Source organism: Nyctereutes procyonoides, unplaced genomic scaffold (assembly GCF_905146905.1).
Source record: "Nyctereutes procyonoides isolate TBG_1078 unplaced genomic scaffold, NYPRO_anot_genome, whole genome shotgun sequence".
In the NCBI taxonomy this organism is placed as follows: domain Eukaryota; kingdom Metazoa; phylum Chordata; class Mammalia; order Carnivora; family Canidae; genus Nyctereutes; species Nyctereutes procyonoides.
In genome coordinates this window covers 2,434,131-2,449,088 of record NW_026575137.1, presented here as the reverse complement: position 1 = coordinate 2,449,088, position 14,958 = coordinate 2,434,131, and the positions used below count along the sequence as shown (strand labels likewise).

The 14,958-nt window shown below is 35.8% G+C and overlaps 1 protein-coding gene across 5 annotated transcripts in view; it reads right to left on the bottom strand.

The window, feature by feature from the left end:
* The window catches only part of RALYL (RALY RNA binding protein like), a 713,351-nt gene that overhangs the window by 43,570 nt on the left and 654,823 nt on the right, over positions 1-14,958 (bottom strand). For 4 of the 5 annotated variants that reach the window (XM_055303495.1, XM_055303496.1, XM_055303499.1 and 1 more), the window contains one exon: positions 11,156-11,269. In XM_055303495.1, the coding sequence (XP_055159470.1) occupies positions 11,156-11,269 (114 nt within the window). Of the gene's footprint in view, positions 1-7,794; positions 8,007-11,155; positions 11,270-14,958 lie in introns of those variants that run through there. The other variant, XM_055303497.1, reaches the window with a different exon arrangement.

Genomic DNA, 14,958 nt, shown 5'->3' with positions numbered 1-14,958 from the left:
ACCTCTTACGGAGTTCCTTATACACAGAAGAGATAATATAAGGATATAGGATTTGTGATCCATAATTCTGTTTATTACTAGTCCTATTAATTATAGCTTTCTTCTCTAAAAGATGAGCATGAAAATAAAATCTTTCCGAGAGTTGCTGTGTACTCAAATGAGGAAAAAGAGGTGAATGTGTTTTCTAAAGTGTAAAGGCCACATAAACATGTTATCATACAGGCTCAAAAATAGTTCTTGAGTTGGATCTGTATTGATTATTTGATTAATCAAATCAAATAATTTGATTTCTTCTTATTGAAGACAAACAGTTTATGTCAAAATCATTCATCACTTCTGATCATTAAGAATCATACATTACAAAGACAATTTTGGCTTCATTTCGGTTTAGATAGACATAGTGTTTTAAGTTATTCTCTGCTTTTTTTGTGTATGTTATACAATATACATGTAACTCCTCTGACAGCCTATTTCAAAGGCAACGGTGTATTAAAGTTCGATGCAAAAAACCTTAGGACTTATCCTCATTCATCCATTCATTAACTTGAAAGCTAAATGCATGGAAGACATTATCTGGTTTGAGAAAAAAACCCTTTAATTACAATGGTAGTCAATTCATAGCAGTTTAACAGAAATACAGTCAACCTGTGCTTCAGTAATGTGTAGTCATCATAGATTTTTGTCATTGCCTCAGTGAGAAATGTTATAATCACTAAACGATGAGAGTTTCCAGGAATAAACTCACACAAGAAAGCACATCTTGTTTATTAAACTGTTGGTTCACAGTTTAACAAGCAGTTCTAGGCCAGTAATTATCTTGTTAAAATAGAAAGAAAGCAACTTGTTCTATTTTTTAAGAATGGTTAACTAATTTTACTTCTACTAGAAATGAGTAATATTTTTTAGTTTAATCCTGACTTTGTAACATTCTCCTTTACCTGCATAATTCTTTGTCTACTTATCACTTTTCATTTTTATTGTGAATGTTGAGTTCATACATGGTATGTATGTGTGGGCATGCACACTTATGTCTCTACTTCTAAATTTCTTTGAGGTAGAAACATTTTTGTTCATCTTTGTAGACCTAACGGCTAACTGAGAGCCTTACACGGCAAATGAAATATTTGCTGACTATATTCACGAATTGTTGTGGAACTAAAAAATGAAAATAAATGTCTAAGTGTCAAATTCTTTCCATAGAGTCAAATTTGGCACCATGGTAGCAAAAATATGAAGTCACAGAAGTTAAAAGAAATATCCTTGCCACATTTTAAATGAGAGCCCCATACCACTAAGTCAAAGGAAAATGTGGGATCTGAGAGTTTCTTAGAAGATTGTTTTTACATGGATAAGTCTTCAGGAGAAAAATAAAATGTGAAGTCTGCAAGGGTTTCTTGGAAGACGGCTGGTTTCGAACACTGGCATCTTTTGGAGTCAGTTGTCTTCTTTAAAGTCAGAGTGATGGGTGACCATAGTGTTTCTTTTGCGGGCAAAGTGAGTTTTAGAATGTATTAGGAACCACAAAGCTAGCAGCTTATGACTAAAAGATATCTCTAATATTACATAAACTATGGATTTCAACAACAAAAAAGGTTTATTATGACTCCAAGTTAGTGAATGCTTACAAAGTGCTGACCATGCAATATTCATTAACTAGAGACCTTGAAACATCCTGCAGGGTAGGCGCTTCTTTATCATCTTACAAATGGAGAAATAGGTGCCCGTGGTCACACAGTTAATAAGTGTAGGAGTTAGAATTCCTGTTTAATGTCTTCTGACTCCATAGCTTGGGCTGTTTCCTAATATATCACTAGAAGAAAGGCCTAATTTGACAGAGCTTTGACTCTCTTCAGTAACCAGACAATTCTAAATTAAAGAATGAAGAAGTCTCTTTAGTTAGGGGCACATGCTCCAACTAAATAATGGCTATCAAAGGAAAAGAAGTGCAAGTGCAAGGCAGGTACTTCTGTTCATGGGAAAGTGCCTCAAGCTTCAATAAGCCATGAAAGAAAAGAATTTGTATTAAATTTCAACTCTCATATTCAAACGTTTTTTTGCACATCGCATTTCTATTTCAAAAGCTATATATGATCGAGAAAACAAGTTAGAATTGTTGGGATTTATGTTCAAAGCATTTTTATTAAATTCAGTTTGCTGCATAGCTATTATCATTAATATAACTCTGAAAATTGGTTGAGTTGGCAATTAAGTTTTTTGACAGACTGGCTTAATTGCTAGCTAATTGCTAGCTAAATTGTACTTAGCAGATGGTTGGAAATAATGTTGATACAAAACAGTCACATTGTTCATTAGAGCCAAGCTAGTATTCTGAAACTATTGTTTCTACATACCAGTATAAGCTGTATTTTTTTACAAAAATTCTACATTACAACACCTGTATATAATATGAATTTAACTCAATGATTCAAAAAAATGCTATTTAAAAAGATGCAACTTTTAATGGATGGTATGTACTAATCATGACACAAATTAGCATCAGGAAAGTTACACAGGAGGGTTGCTTTCTGGTTAAAATGCCAGTTATATAGGTATATTCCTGGGGAAAATGACCTCAAAGTCGTTCTCGTGGAGTACCTGGGTTGTTGAGGTCACCACAAATTCAGTATAAATAATTTTACAAATTACAGATACTGTGTTTATTTAAACCTCACAATAATTTTAAGGGATAGATCTTAATTTCCCCCCATTTTATAAATTTCAGAAGAACCTTCCCAAATATCACACAACTAGTAAGTTTTAGGAGGAGATCTCTAATAGGGTTGAACCTAGTTCTGTTTGATTCTTAAGCCCGGGGCCTTAGATGTTTTGCTAGTGGGAAAACAACTACCAGGTGAGGCTTTGGAGGATGAAAATGTTCTAACTGACATGTGGTGATGGTTGTACTGCTTGGTAAAATTACTTAGAAGTCACTGAACTGCACTCCTGGGGTGGGTAAGCTGTATGCTATGTAAAATATACCTCAATAAAGTTGCTAGAAAATAAGATGGGTGCATCAGAGCAAGTGAAAGATGATAAGGATTTGGGTATAGGCAGTAGTACTGGAAAAATGGAGAGAAAGGATGGAATAAAAAGATGCCGAGGTAAGATTTTACAGCACTGGCTATAGAAGGAATAGAAGATACTCTGGCCATGTGATGGACAGGATCTATGCAGTGGTGACATGACAGAGACAGGACACAGAGAGTAGAGTATATTTAGATAAGAAAGTGAGGAGAAAGATTTCAGTTTTGAAAGATGGTATGGAGTTATTACCAAGGACCTTCCTTAATGTGCCCTCAGCTTGACTGAACTTTAGACGGGCTTCTTCCTGACTATGGGCTCCTGACCTCTTTTTTTTTTTTTTTTTCCTCTAGTGTTAACTTTAGAAAACTTGCAATTGTGAATTCTTTCTATACTCCTTGGAAATGTTGATCTTTCATAACCTAGGCATGTCTTTGTTAAGACCTAGAAGCCATTCCCTTGAAATGTAATCATCAAGAAAGATAGTCTCTGTGGGAGAGTAGAAGCTTATCTTCCATAATAGTCAATTAGCAAACACAGATGGCCCAATCATACCAACCAGCCTCCGTACTGATGTCCTCTAATACTTTTCCATTAGCTGACTCCAGCATTTAAAAATTATCCTTTTATTTAAGTAGAGTTCAATTTCCATCCTGTATTGCACTAGTCTTGACCCCTACTGCAGTAGTCTAGAATAAAGTCTTCCTTGCCATATTTTTTTAAAAGATTTTATTTATTTATTCATGAGAGACATAGAAAGAGAGAGGCAGAGACACAGGCAGAGGGAGAAAGAAGCAGGCTCCCCGTAGGGAGCCCGATGCAGGACTCGATCCCGGAACTCCAGGATCACACCCTGAGCTGAAGGCAGATGCGCCTAACCGTTAACCCACCCAGGTGGCCCTTCCTTGCCATTTTAAATAAGTGTTCAGTGCAATTGTTCTTTTATAATTATCTGAGGGTAGCCATAGGAAGTTCTCCATTAAGCAGAGGGAAAAGTTTTGATCCAGTTGCTAACACAACTTTCTTTTCATCCCTTTCCATTTAGCTTCTTAAAAACATTTAATTTTTGTACTTAAATATTTCCACAAGACTTGTTATGAAAAATAGCAGCCTTTGTTCCTACCTGCTCCCCATTTTCAATTCCCTAAAGGATTTCCCCTCAGATCATTCTTTTAAATATATGCCCTCATGTTTCTAAATAACATGTTTATATTGCTATTTCTTGATCAATTTTATGCTGTCTGTTGATATCATCATACTTAAAATGCTGAGGATTCAGTTTTCTGTCCACCATTCCCTGTTTATGTCCCCATCACTCTAAGGAGTTAGACTGTAGATCAGGTCAATTAAAAAAAATAATTTTAAGAATTTCTTAAAATGCTCTGAGCAGCTCTTAGTATATAAAAATAATTTTTCTTTTCTGAATGATATTAGTTTCTTTGGTGTGAAGAACTGCCTTAGATTTTTTTGTTTTGTTTTTCAAAATTTAGTTCTCTATGTACTTCTTTGTAGTTGTGCAAACTTTAACCTGACCTGTAAATCTCATTTTGACTAGGTCACTTGCCCATTCATTAGCTGTTCAGTCAATTTCATCTTGAAAAAGTCTCTCCCAGAGATTTTGAGTAATTCTGATTTGGACTTCTCTCTTTCTGGGCCTGCTGCACAGCTCATATGCTAGAATCGCCTTTACCAGCACCCTGAGGATTCCCTTTGCTCCGGGATTTCCCTGCTCTGGGAAAGCCATGTTTCCCCTTCTTGGTTTACCTCCTTGATTTGGTGAAGTACCTCCTCCAAACTTTTCAGAGAAAGAATGAACTGGAGGCATATATTTTGATATTTAGATATTTGAAAATGTCTTTAATGCCCCCTCACATTTAATAGTTTGGGTATTAGTACAGAATTGCACCTTGTAAATAATCTTTCCTCAGAATTTTTAGGGCATGTTTTCATTGCCTTCCAGCTTTCAGTGTGGTTGCTAAGAAGCCCATTGGTATTGATCCCTGTTGCTTTCTAGGAAAACTGCTTTCTGTCTTTTCCTGTCTCTCTAAAGTTGGTAGGGACCTTCTCTTTGACTCCTGTTCTGAAATATCACAGTGAGATGCTTCAATGTACATCTATTTTCATGGGTTGTTCCAGGCACTCAGTGGATTCTCTCAATCTGATTAACTATGTTCTTCAGTTTTTTTTTCTAAAATATGTTTTTGATGATCTCCCTTCTTTCTTTTTGAGCCCTGCTATTCAGATATTCATCCAGTGAGTTTCATACCCTTCCCCTCGTATTTTTTTTTTTTTTATCTATTTTCTCCTACACTTTCTGGGAGAGTTTCTTCAATTTTGTCTTCCAATCCTCTATTGAGTTATTTATTTGTGCTATCATATGTTAATTTCTAAAAGGTCTTTTATCTGTCTTCTGAATACTCAAGTTTTAGTTTCATGGTCTTATCTCATGAATGCAATATCTTCTTTCCTTCTGAGTGTATTAATCCGTGTGGTTTTTTTTTCTTTTTGAAGTTTTATTCTTCTGCACAATCTGTTTTCTCCAATCTTTTTTTTCTTCTTTTCTGATATCTCCTTTTTATGTTAAGTGTTTTCTATTACTGGGTGATGCTCATCCATTCATATTACCAAGTAATATGAATAATATCAAATATCAATGGACAGCTTTGCAAGCATAAGGATATTGTTTTTGCAAGGTGACCTGGGTGACCATTTATTTCCTTGGGTGGCACCTCTACCAATATCTTTAAATCTTTCCTTTTATGATGTTTATATTCCCAATTAAAACTTCTAGGGTCTTGACAGTACTCTGGCATCAGAGGGGAAGAGAGAATGCTTAGAATTTCTACAGTAATTGTGTAAAATTTCACTTCTCTCCTTATCTTCAACTGCACTCAAATTTGTTGTTTACCATTTCTGAGATCTACCATTTTAACTTTTCTATAGTAACCTTCTTCAGCTTTCTAGTGGGTCAGGGACAGTTGGGAATGGTAATACAGGAATTTGATTCCTCAACAGACTTGCAGCCATTTATACTTCCTTTTCCAGAGGATGATGTCTTTAGTTTTGAGCCTTTTGGGATTTCTGTGGTTAAAACTAGACTCAGATTTCTAGGATATGCTAAATTAAGTGTATTTCTCCATCTGCTGTCCAGCTTCTAAAGTTTTGTTCCCATTTGTTCCCATTCTCTTTATGTCTAGGGTTTTTCATTTTTATTTATTTTTATTTTTTATTTTTTTGGGGTTTTTCATTTTTAAAATGTATCATTTGAATGCAATTTCAGGAGAAAAGAGCTCAATTCATGTATTTAACCCAATGTCTGTAACCAGAAACATCATCAATTTAATCCAGAGTGCAAATGTTAGCACTAAGGTATTCAGAACAGAAACATTTACATTATAGGTGACAGCACTCAGATCAGATATGGAGCAACATTTTTCTATTCTGAGTACCTCAATACATGGTTGACAAACTACAGAATGACCAGGGAAGAGAGATGACAATGGTTCGAGATGCAAAACCAAATTATACGAGAAGCAGCTGAAAAAATTATTGATATTTATCAAGAGAAAAGAAGGCTTCAGAGATGCTGTGACAAAAATTTGAATGCAGCTAAATCATACATCTATGGGCCAATTATGTCGACTTTCCATTCAGAGGTTGGGAGTGAGAATATTATAACTCCTTTAAAATATTTAATTGTCTGTTACATTCACATGGATGAGACATTAAATTGATTTCAGGGGACATAAAAAGTATGAACAAACGAAGTGAAAACAAAAGACCTTTTGGTTTGGTGCAGTATGAGGAGAACCCACCACAGAAGTCAGAGACACAAATATGAACAGGGACCAACCAAATAAATAACAATGTGTGAGTTGGCTAAATAAAAATATTAGCAAACTGAAAAGAGTATGGCATGCATAACATGACAGCAGAATTGAAAGATTCCAACTTTTCAAAAGAAGCTATGTATTTTAATATTTATTTGTAATATTACAATTCTTAAACATTATCTTTAAAAATTCTGTATTTTTACCAAACATGTTGGGGGTGAATTTACCTTATGAGACCCAGTTTGTGACCTCTCCAATGCTTAGATCAAACTTTGGCTATTATCATTGGAATTGTTCAAGCAAGAATGGCGGGCCATGTATCAGGCACACCATAGAGAATAAAATTGAATTAAATAACGTCCACTTGATTTTTCACATCAGAGCCCTTATGCCTGAAATTTGATTTTTTTTTTAAAAAATGTAGTTCCTGTGGATTAATTGTGCTTCTTGTAGGATACCCAGTTTCTAGTTTTCCTTCTTGCCTCTTTTACTCTTCTTGATTATTTAACATCACTGTATAAACCACATGTAAATTGTGCTACTCATATGTGGCCATTTATATGTGGCTCTTTTAAAATAAGCGTCTAGGAATGAGGCACAACCGTAGGCTACATTGGTATGATCTACATAGCTATGATGTCCCGAAGTTGTGTTCATTGAATTATTCAATAGAAAAAAATAACATATGCATCATAGATTTATGCTAACTATAACTTAAAGCTTGGGATAGTATATTTGAGGTCATAATCCATTCCTCTAGTTTACATTTGAGGGGTCGAGACCTAGAGAAGTTAAATGACTTGTCAGGTTTGTGCCTGATACATAGTACATGGTGTTGGGGAGTTAGAGAAGGAAGAGAAGACATGACCTTATGCTCAGGAAGTTTACAATCTCAAAGAAAGAGACAGGACACCATACAAATATATCTATTAGAAGCAATTGAAGGTATAGAGAATTCAAAATCAAGTAGTTATGCTTCATTACAATTACTCCTCACAGCTTAGAAATTCACTAAAAACAAAAAGAATAAAAAATGATAGTATGAAACTTGAATACTGGACAATCTCCATGTTGTGTGGCTTCCCCATCTTTGGTTCGTGATCTTCCATCTCCTGCCAGTACTTTATGCTGGAAACTTTCATTATCAAATAACTAAGATTGGGAATGAGAGATGTAGAAAAGAATAATAATGAAGAGTAAATATTAGTCAGCTACAAAATAATTAGCAACCAAATAAGCATGAAAATGAGTGCTCCCTTAAATTTAGTAAGGAGATATTGAGTATTTTTAAAGAATTTTATTATATTTCTCTCCAATTCCCATAATCTAGTCTTGACTCTTTCCTTCCAACCCTGATTTCTTTTCATAAAGAAAATATAGAAAGTAATCATCTTATCTCCATAACTATGAATGCTGTTCAGGAGACAATTACTAAGTGAATGAAATTACAATTTAAATAATCCCATTTTCTTCCTAACATGTTAAAGTAGAAAGACATAAGTATCAAAAGACTAAGCCTATCATTTTAAAAATAACTCTCTCATGACTGGGAAAGTTTAAACACATACAAAAATAAGGTGACAGCCTTTCATGAAAAGAAAATGCAAGCTTTGAATTTTGGCGTTACATTTATGGATGATCTTCCAAGAAGATATGTGAAAGGTATTATTCATTGCAGGAAACTGGAAGGCATAATATGATAGAATAAGGATCACATTTTTCTCTTTGAGGTGATTTATATTTAAATGAGTTCTCCATAATCCTTTAAACTGAAGTGCAAATTGGTTATCAAAGTCCTTTGCTGTAAGGGTTGTTTTACATAATAACGAATTTCACAGAAGTTCCTCAAAGGGAAATATTGATTTAGGCGACATCACAGGCTATTTCAGTTACCACAACACTTTAGTGCCATATAAAAAAACTTTCTAAAATCTAAATTTCTCTATTAAGAAGTGTAGGCAATGTTTTTGTTTTTTTTTTCTTCAAATAAATACCCAGTAGTGTGATTTTTGGATCATATGGTAGTTCTATTTTTAATCTTTTGAGGAACCTCCATCTGTTTTCCATAGCGGAAAGTTAAAATCCCACCAACAGTGCACCAGGGTTCCCTCTTCTCCATATCCACAGCAGCACTTGTTTCTTGTCTTTTTGATACTAGCCATTCTGACAAGTGTGAGGTGATAATACTTGGTGGTTTTGAGTTGCATTTCCCTGGTGATTAGTGATGCTGAGTGTCTTTTCATGTACCTGATGGCCATCTCTGTATGCCTTTTTTAGAAAAATGTCTATCCCAATCTTTCCCCCATATCTTTTCTTAGAAAATATGTTAATAATAGAAATTTTTAATAAAATGATTGTTTTATCTACTGTTTCTCATCCACATTAGTGAGAATCTGCCATCCATGTGCTGGGTATATGGCTCTTGTTTGTAAAAACTGGGTTGTGTGAAAATAGTAGAAAATGTTCATTTGCCTATGTATGCCTCTATATGCCAAAGAGCTCCAATTACTGAGCCTTTCCTCCGTGCTAATTACTGTGCTATATAAGTTACACATGATAATATGATACTTTGTTTCTCACAATGTGAGGTAGGGATTTCTATCTTTATTTTATAAATGAGAATACTGAGGCTAAGTCAGTGGCGCATGAGAATCTGAACCAGAGTTTATTTCTCTCATTCACTATGCTATAGCACCAAACTCACATCTGCCTTCTTTCATCTCTGAGTCCTATATGGCTCATCACCAGGAGGTAAAGCTCTAGTCCGCACCCCAGTGATACAGTGAACACATAGGCAGGTTCCTCTTTGCTGTGTAGCTCAGGGACCTCAGGATCCCAACCAGTTCTCATCAGTTAGGAGGAACCCAGAGGGCCTCACGTCAATGAAATCCTCGCACTAGGCCCTGGGTGGAACCTGAGATTGAAATTATAAATGAGGACACTGGATTCACTCATGAGACTGGGGGGTTGAGACCCAGTTCTATCATACACTAGTCAGGTGACTACAGAAAAATCAATTTACCTCTTTGATCCTTTGTTTTTTCATTTGTGAAATGAGGGGGCTGGATTTCATCGACAGCTTTCAAAACTGTATTTTTTTTTTTTAAGTGAAGCTCTCTCTTTTTTTCTGAGATCAAGAGTTGGACACTTAACCGACTGAGCCACCCAGGCATCCTGAAAAGTGAAGATCTTTCAGCAAATGAAGTATTATGTTGAAATTCAATAATAAAATAGATACAGATAGAGCAAGGGCTAGATTTGGAGGAGGCATGAGTTCATCTACCTCCTGGGCCTCCTTCTAACCGTCATACTATTTCCAGGGAGCTTCTGAGGCATGTGAGGCCTTATAGAACATGATTTTCAAACTGTGCACTTGCTCATCTCTAACTTTATCCTGGTTTTCATATTCTATGTTAAAAAATATCTGTAGCCGCAAGACAAGGGCATTATTAGAATTATATTAGAAGAGAAATAAGGCCAAGGCTGATAATTCAAAGGAAAGGGGCATTAAATTGTAAAAGATATAATCAAATGACTTGACTGTGGGTAGTCAGGGGCATGTTCTTGATGTTAAGGATCCTGAAACTGGGTACTGGTTTTATAAGGTTGTAGCAATGTAGGAACTGGGCTTTATAATCATCGTTTTTGAAATCTCTTTTATTTTTGTAGTTAGTTTATTTAAATATGAGCATTATTTTAGTCTGACAATGCTATTCCAGTAATTGATTTTGTTTTCTTAAAAGATTCTTGATATTGAGAAATTAACTTTTATTATACGAATATGAGCAAAATATATTTTCTTTTTTAAAAATGTGCATTTTAGACAAATTGGTTCATCTTCATGTTATTCCAGTAATTGATTTTATTTTCTTAAAGGATTCTTGATATTGAGAAATTAACTTTTAATTATTATACAAATAGGATCAAAATATATTTTCTTCTTTAAAAAATGTGCATCTTAGACAAATTGGTTCATCTTCATGTTATTCCAGTAATTGATTTTATTTTCTTAAAGGATTCTTGATATTGAGAAATTAACTTTTAATTATTATACAATAGGATCAAAATATTTTTTTCCTTTTTTAAAAATATGAATCTTGGACAAATTGGTTCATCTTCTCTAAAACGTAAAAACTCAGATTGCACTGTTGCACCTCTTGGCTTAAAGACTCTTCCCGTGTCTGTATTAACCTATTAAACTCAGCCAGTGTCCCCCTGGCCCTGTGCACTGTTCCTGTAATTGACTCTGTCTCACTGGTTTAATTCTGGTGTGTCTGTGGCCACAAATCCTTTTCACTTACCTGCCTCCGCCTTCTGCTGCTTCTCAATTTTCTCCAGGCGCCCTAGCAAGGAGTCAATTTTCGTTTTGATCTGGGTTAATTCTTTCTTGATTGTCTGGAGCTCATCTGATTTCACTGGAAAGGGAAGAAGGGTAAGAAAGCAACAGAACGTCAGATGTACCATTACTCATGTAGAGCACAACTCACCGGCACCTTTCTCAAGACTGTGTCGAGTCACATAGGATACTTTTCAATCTTATCAGTTTCTCGTTACTTCCAGCGATCCTGGGATACCGGATGACATTGGCAATTACAGTGATTTTCAGTGACGTGAACATCTGATACTCAATCTTTTCACTGCAAGTTACAAAAAGGGATGGTGTAACCTGGAACTATCTTATCAAACAACTAAGTGATACTAAACTCAGTTTTCGCAAGCAGTAGAGTGACTCTGCCCTGTAAAATGGATTCAGATTGAAGAGTGATAAAATCATGATAGGAATGTTAATACTACTTTGAGGTCTATGTTGTGATACATATTTCAGTCGTCGGTGATATTTGTAATCTAGTTCCCTGGTGATTTGTTGAAACCAGGATATCATGTTTATCCTCTGAAGAAATGTCTTGGACGCTAGAGAACTCTAACAGAACTCTTGCTAAGTCACCCCCCCCCTTCTTTTTTAAATAAAAAGCGAGGCAATGGGCTGTACATGTCCCTTTTTAAGCGGTGGGGCTGGAGGGAGAAAATTCACCAAAGTTCCCACTGGTATTTTCTACAGTAGTGGTTCCCATTCCAAGTTTTTGGTATTTAGCATGGATTCAAAGACAAACAAGTAGGGATGAACACAAGATGGGCAATTTTTCTTTTTGCCAAGTATGGATGTTAAAAACAATGACAAACATCCTACTATCAATTATAATAATTATCTCATAAAGAAGAGGCTTAGGAAAAGGACAGTCTCCTATTTAAAGGGCAACCCTTTAAATGAAGTATATTTGTTTATGAAAAATTCACTATACTGTTCCTATTTTCTCATTTTTTCTGAGAACCATTTGGAAATGTGCCATAACCCACAATAACCAGAGATTGAGGATCTCGAAGCTATCGCTGCAGAACATCTGCATCTGCCTGGAGCTTTCAGTAGGTGGGGTTTCAGGGGTTCATGCTTCAGCAGAGCTGCTTCAAGATCTGGAGCACAGATCTTGATGTCAGCCTATTAATCCTTCTCTGTCACTTTTGCCTCAAGTTTATGATGATCTCAGCTTGGATATTCCCCAGAATTTTGGAAGATAATAAGCATTTAGCTGGATTCTTTAGTATTCAGAAACTTTATATCAATACTAAATGCAATCTATATTTGTTTGGAATAGGGCTATTTGTCAACGAAGATATATGATATAATATATATGATAACGTATGCATCAATATACATTCATTGCTCAAAGGAAGAACAGACTTTTTCTCAAGATAAAAATGAGAAAAAAAAACTTTATTATAAAATCAGAAATTTTTTTACAAAAAGCAGATTTTTATCTGTGATGCAACGTAGCTTGCAAAATAAAAACTGCAAGAATCCAGGGCCCTGTGGAGTGTTCCTATTATGAAGAACCAAACTGAAAGTAGAACACAGTCTAAAATAGAGAATTACTCCTTATGTCAATTATTTCAGAGACATCAAAGTGCCATTGTGGAACTGCAGCTAAATTTGAAAAACATCATCTGTCACAATTGCAAATTGATTCCACTTTGAAGAATGATTTTCATTTCCTTTGATGGAAGCACGTCATGTAGTTTTACTTAAACCTATCAAATTTAATAGAAAATATTTTATCTTATAACATTAGATTTCAACGCAGGAGAAATGGGACTGTGGCTAGATAGGATATATTTCTTAGTAAGTAGAGTCACTCCTCAGCTCAGGCATGCAGTTGACTAATTTTAATTTATTTATCTCCCTAAAAAAATAAACAAAACCCCCATTTTATAGAAGCTACATTTCAAACCACTGGAAACCTGGGCTTACCACATAGGTACTTACCTGTGTTCAGGAAGTCAAGGTTGGCTTTAAGTCTAGACTCGTGTTTAGCACTGTAGGAACACTTTTTTTTTTTTTTAAGATTTTATTTATTTATATGAGAGAGAGAGAGAGAGAGAGAGAGTGCTCATCTTGAGCAGGGGGTAGGGACAAAGGGAGAGGGAGAAGCAGGTTCTCCCCTGAACAGGGAGCCCACTTCAGGGCTCCATTCCAGGATCCTGTGATCTTGACCTGAGTCAAAGGCAGATGCTCAATCAACTGAGAGCCACCCTGGCACCCCTGTAGGGACACCTTTTATGATCAAGTCAGATCATTATAACATTTGGGTTTAATTAGTTAATGGTATTTAAAATTAGAGACAACAAGGATCTGATATGCACAAGTTCTATTTGCCCTTTCCAGGAAATTCTGAACCCATTTCTAGCCCTGTGCAAATTGCCCATCTTCAATCTTGGAATGGCTAGCAGCAAAGGCTCATCAAGGTCCTGCAAAGCACCACTAGAAAATAGTTTTGGCTGGTTCTTGAGCAATTGTGAAAGCTGTTTTCTTACTGCACTTCACTGCTGTCCTTGGGAGAAGGCCTGCCACTTGCCTGGCCTAGTTGGCTATAGTCTTGTTTCTACCTTTCTTCAGTTGGATTCACTATCTACAGATTGGGTATAGTTCTGTGCTACTGTGTCCGGTTTCCAGATGAAATTCCTGGGATGATCCACCTCTATATCTGATGTGTTTCCTTCTTGAACTCTTCTCTGCCTTTTTCTACTTCTTTTTTGGCTCCTGTTAACAATATCTCTACTTCACTGTGGATTACATTAATCCCCTGCTCCATCAAAATAGATGTGTCTTTTAGTAGCATAGATTTCTAAACTTAGAACTTAAATTTTTGCAACTTTAATTTCTGATGCTTTTCCAAAAAATAAAAGTGAGTTCAGAATTAAGGAGAGCCTTAGATCTAAAGCTTCCCACTTCATTTTCCTTTCTTTTCACATTTTCTTTCCCCCTGTCCATTCTCTTCCCTCTTAATTGGGCTTCTGCCCTCAATTTGCCCAACCTATAGCATAGTGCCTTCATAGTAATATTATAAGTAATAAACCGTTCCTTTTGAACACTTCCAGAATGTCCCCATTTCTTTTTTTTTTTTTTTAAGATTTTATTTATTTACTCATGAGAGACACACACACACAGGGAGGCAGAGACACAGGCAGAGGGAGAAGCAGGCTCCATGCAGGGAGCCTGACGTGGGACTCGATCCCGGGTCTCCAGGATCAGGCCCTGGGATGAAGGCGGTGCTAAACTGCTGAGCCACCCAGGTTGCCCGAATGTCCCCATTTCTATAGGAAAAAGGCTGGAAACCCACATACCTGTGCACAAACCAAACTCTATAAACTGAGATCCAGGGCCTGCTCCATAGTATATTTCCAGCTGTACATTCCATTTCCTCTCAAAGCATGCTCTTCACTTGAACAGAAAAGCTTAGTGCTTAATCAAACAGTGCATGGAAGCAGGTAGATTCTAGTTCACATCTGTGTCCTTTTGAAGAGTCACTTATAATCACTAAGATTCGAGTTCAACATCTGTAATTTTCATTCTCTACCTCAGAGGTTTGTTATAAAAATGTAATGAGGTAATACACATAAAGCACTTAGCACCATGCCCAGAACATCATCAAAACCAATAAATGATAGTAGCAGAAGATACTATTTCTGTTACTATTATTATAATTGCTATTCTTTTTATTTATATAGTTATCCCAGCAAAGACTCTCTCCCCCCCAAATATGTCTATCAA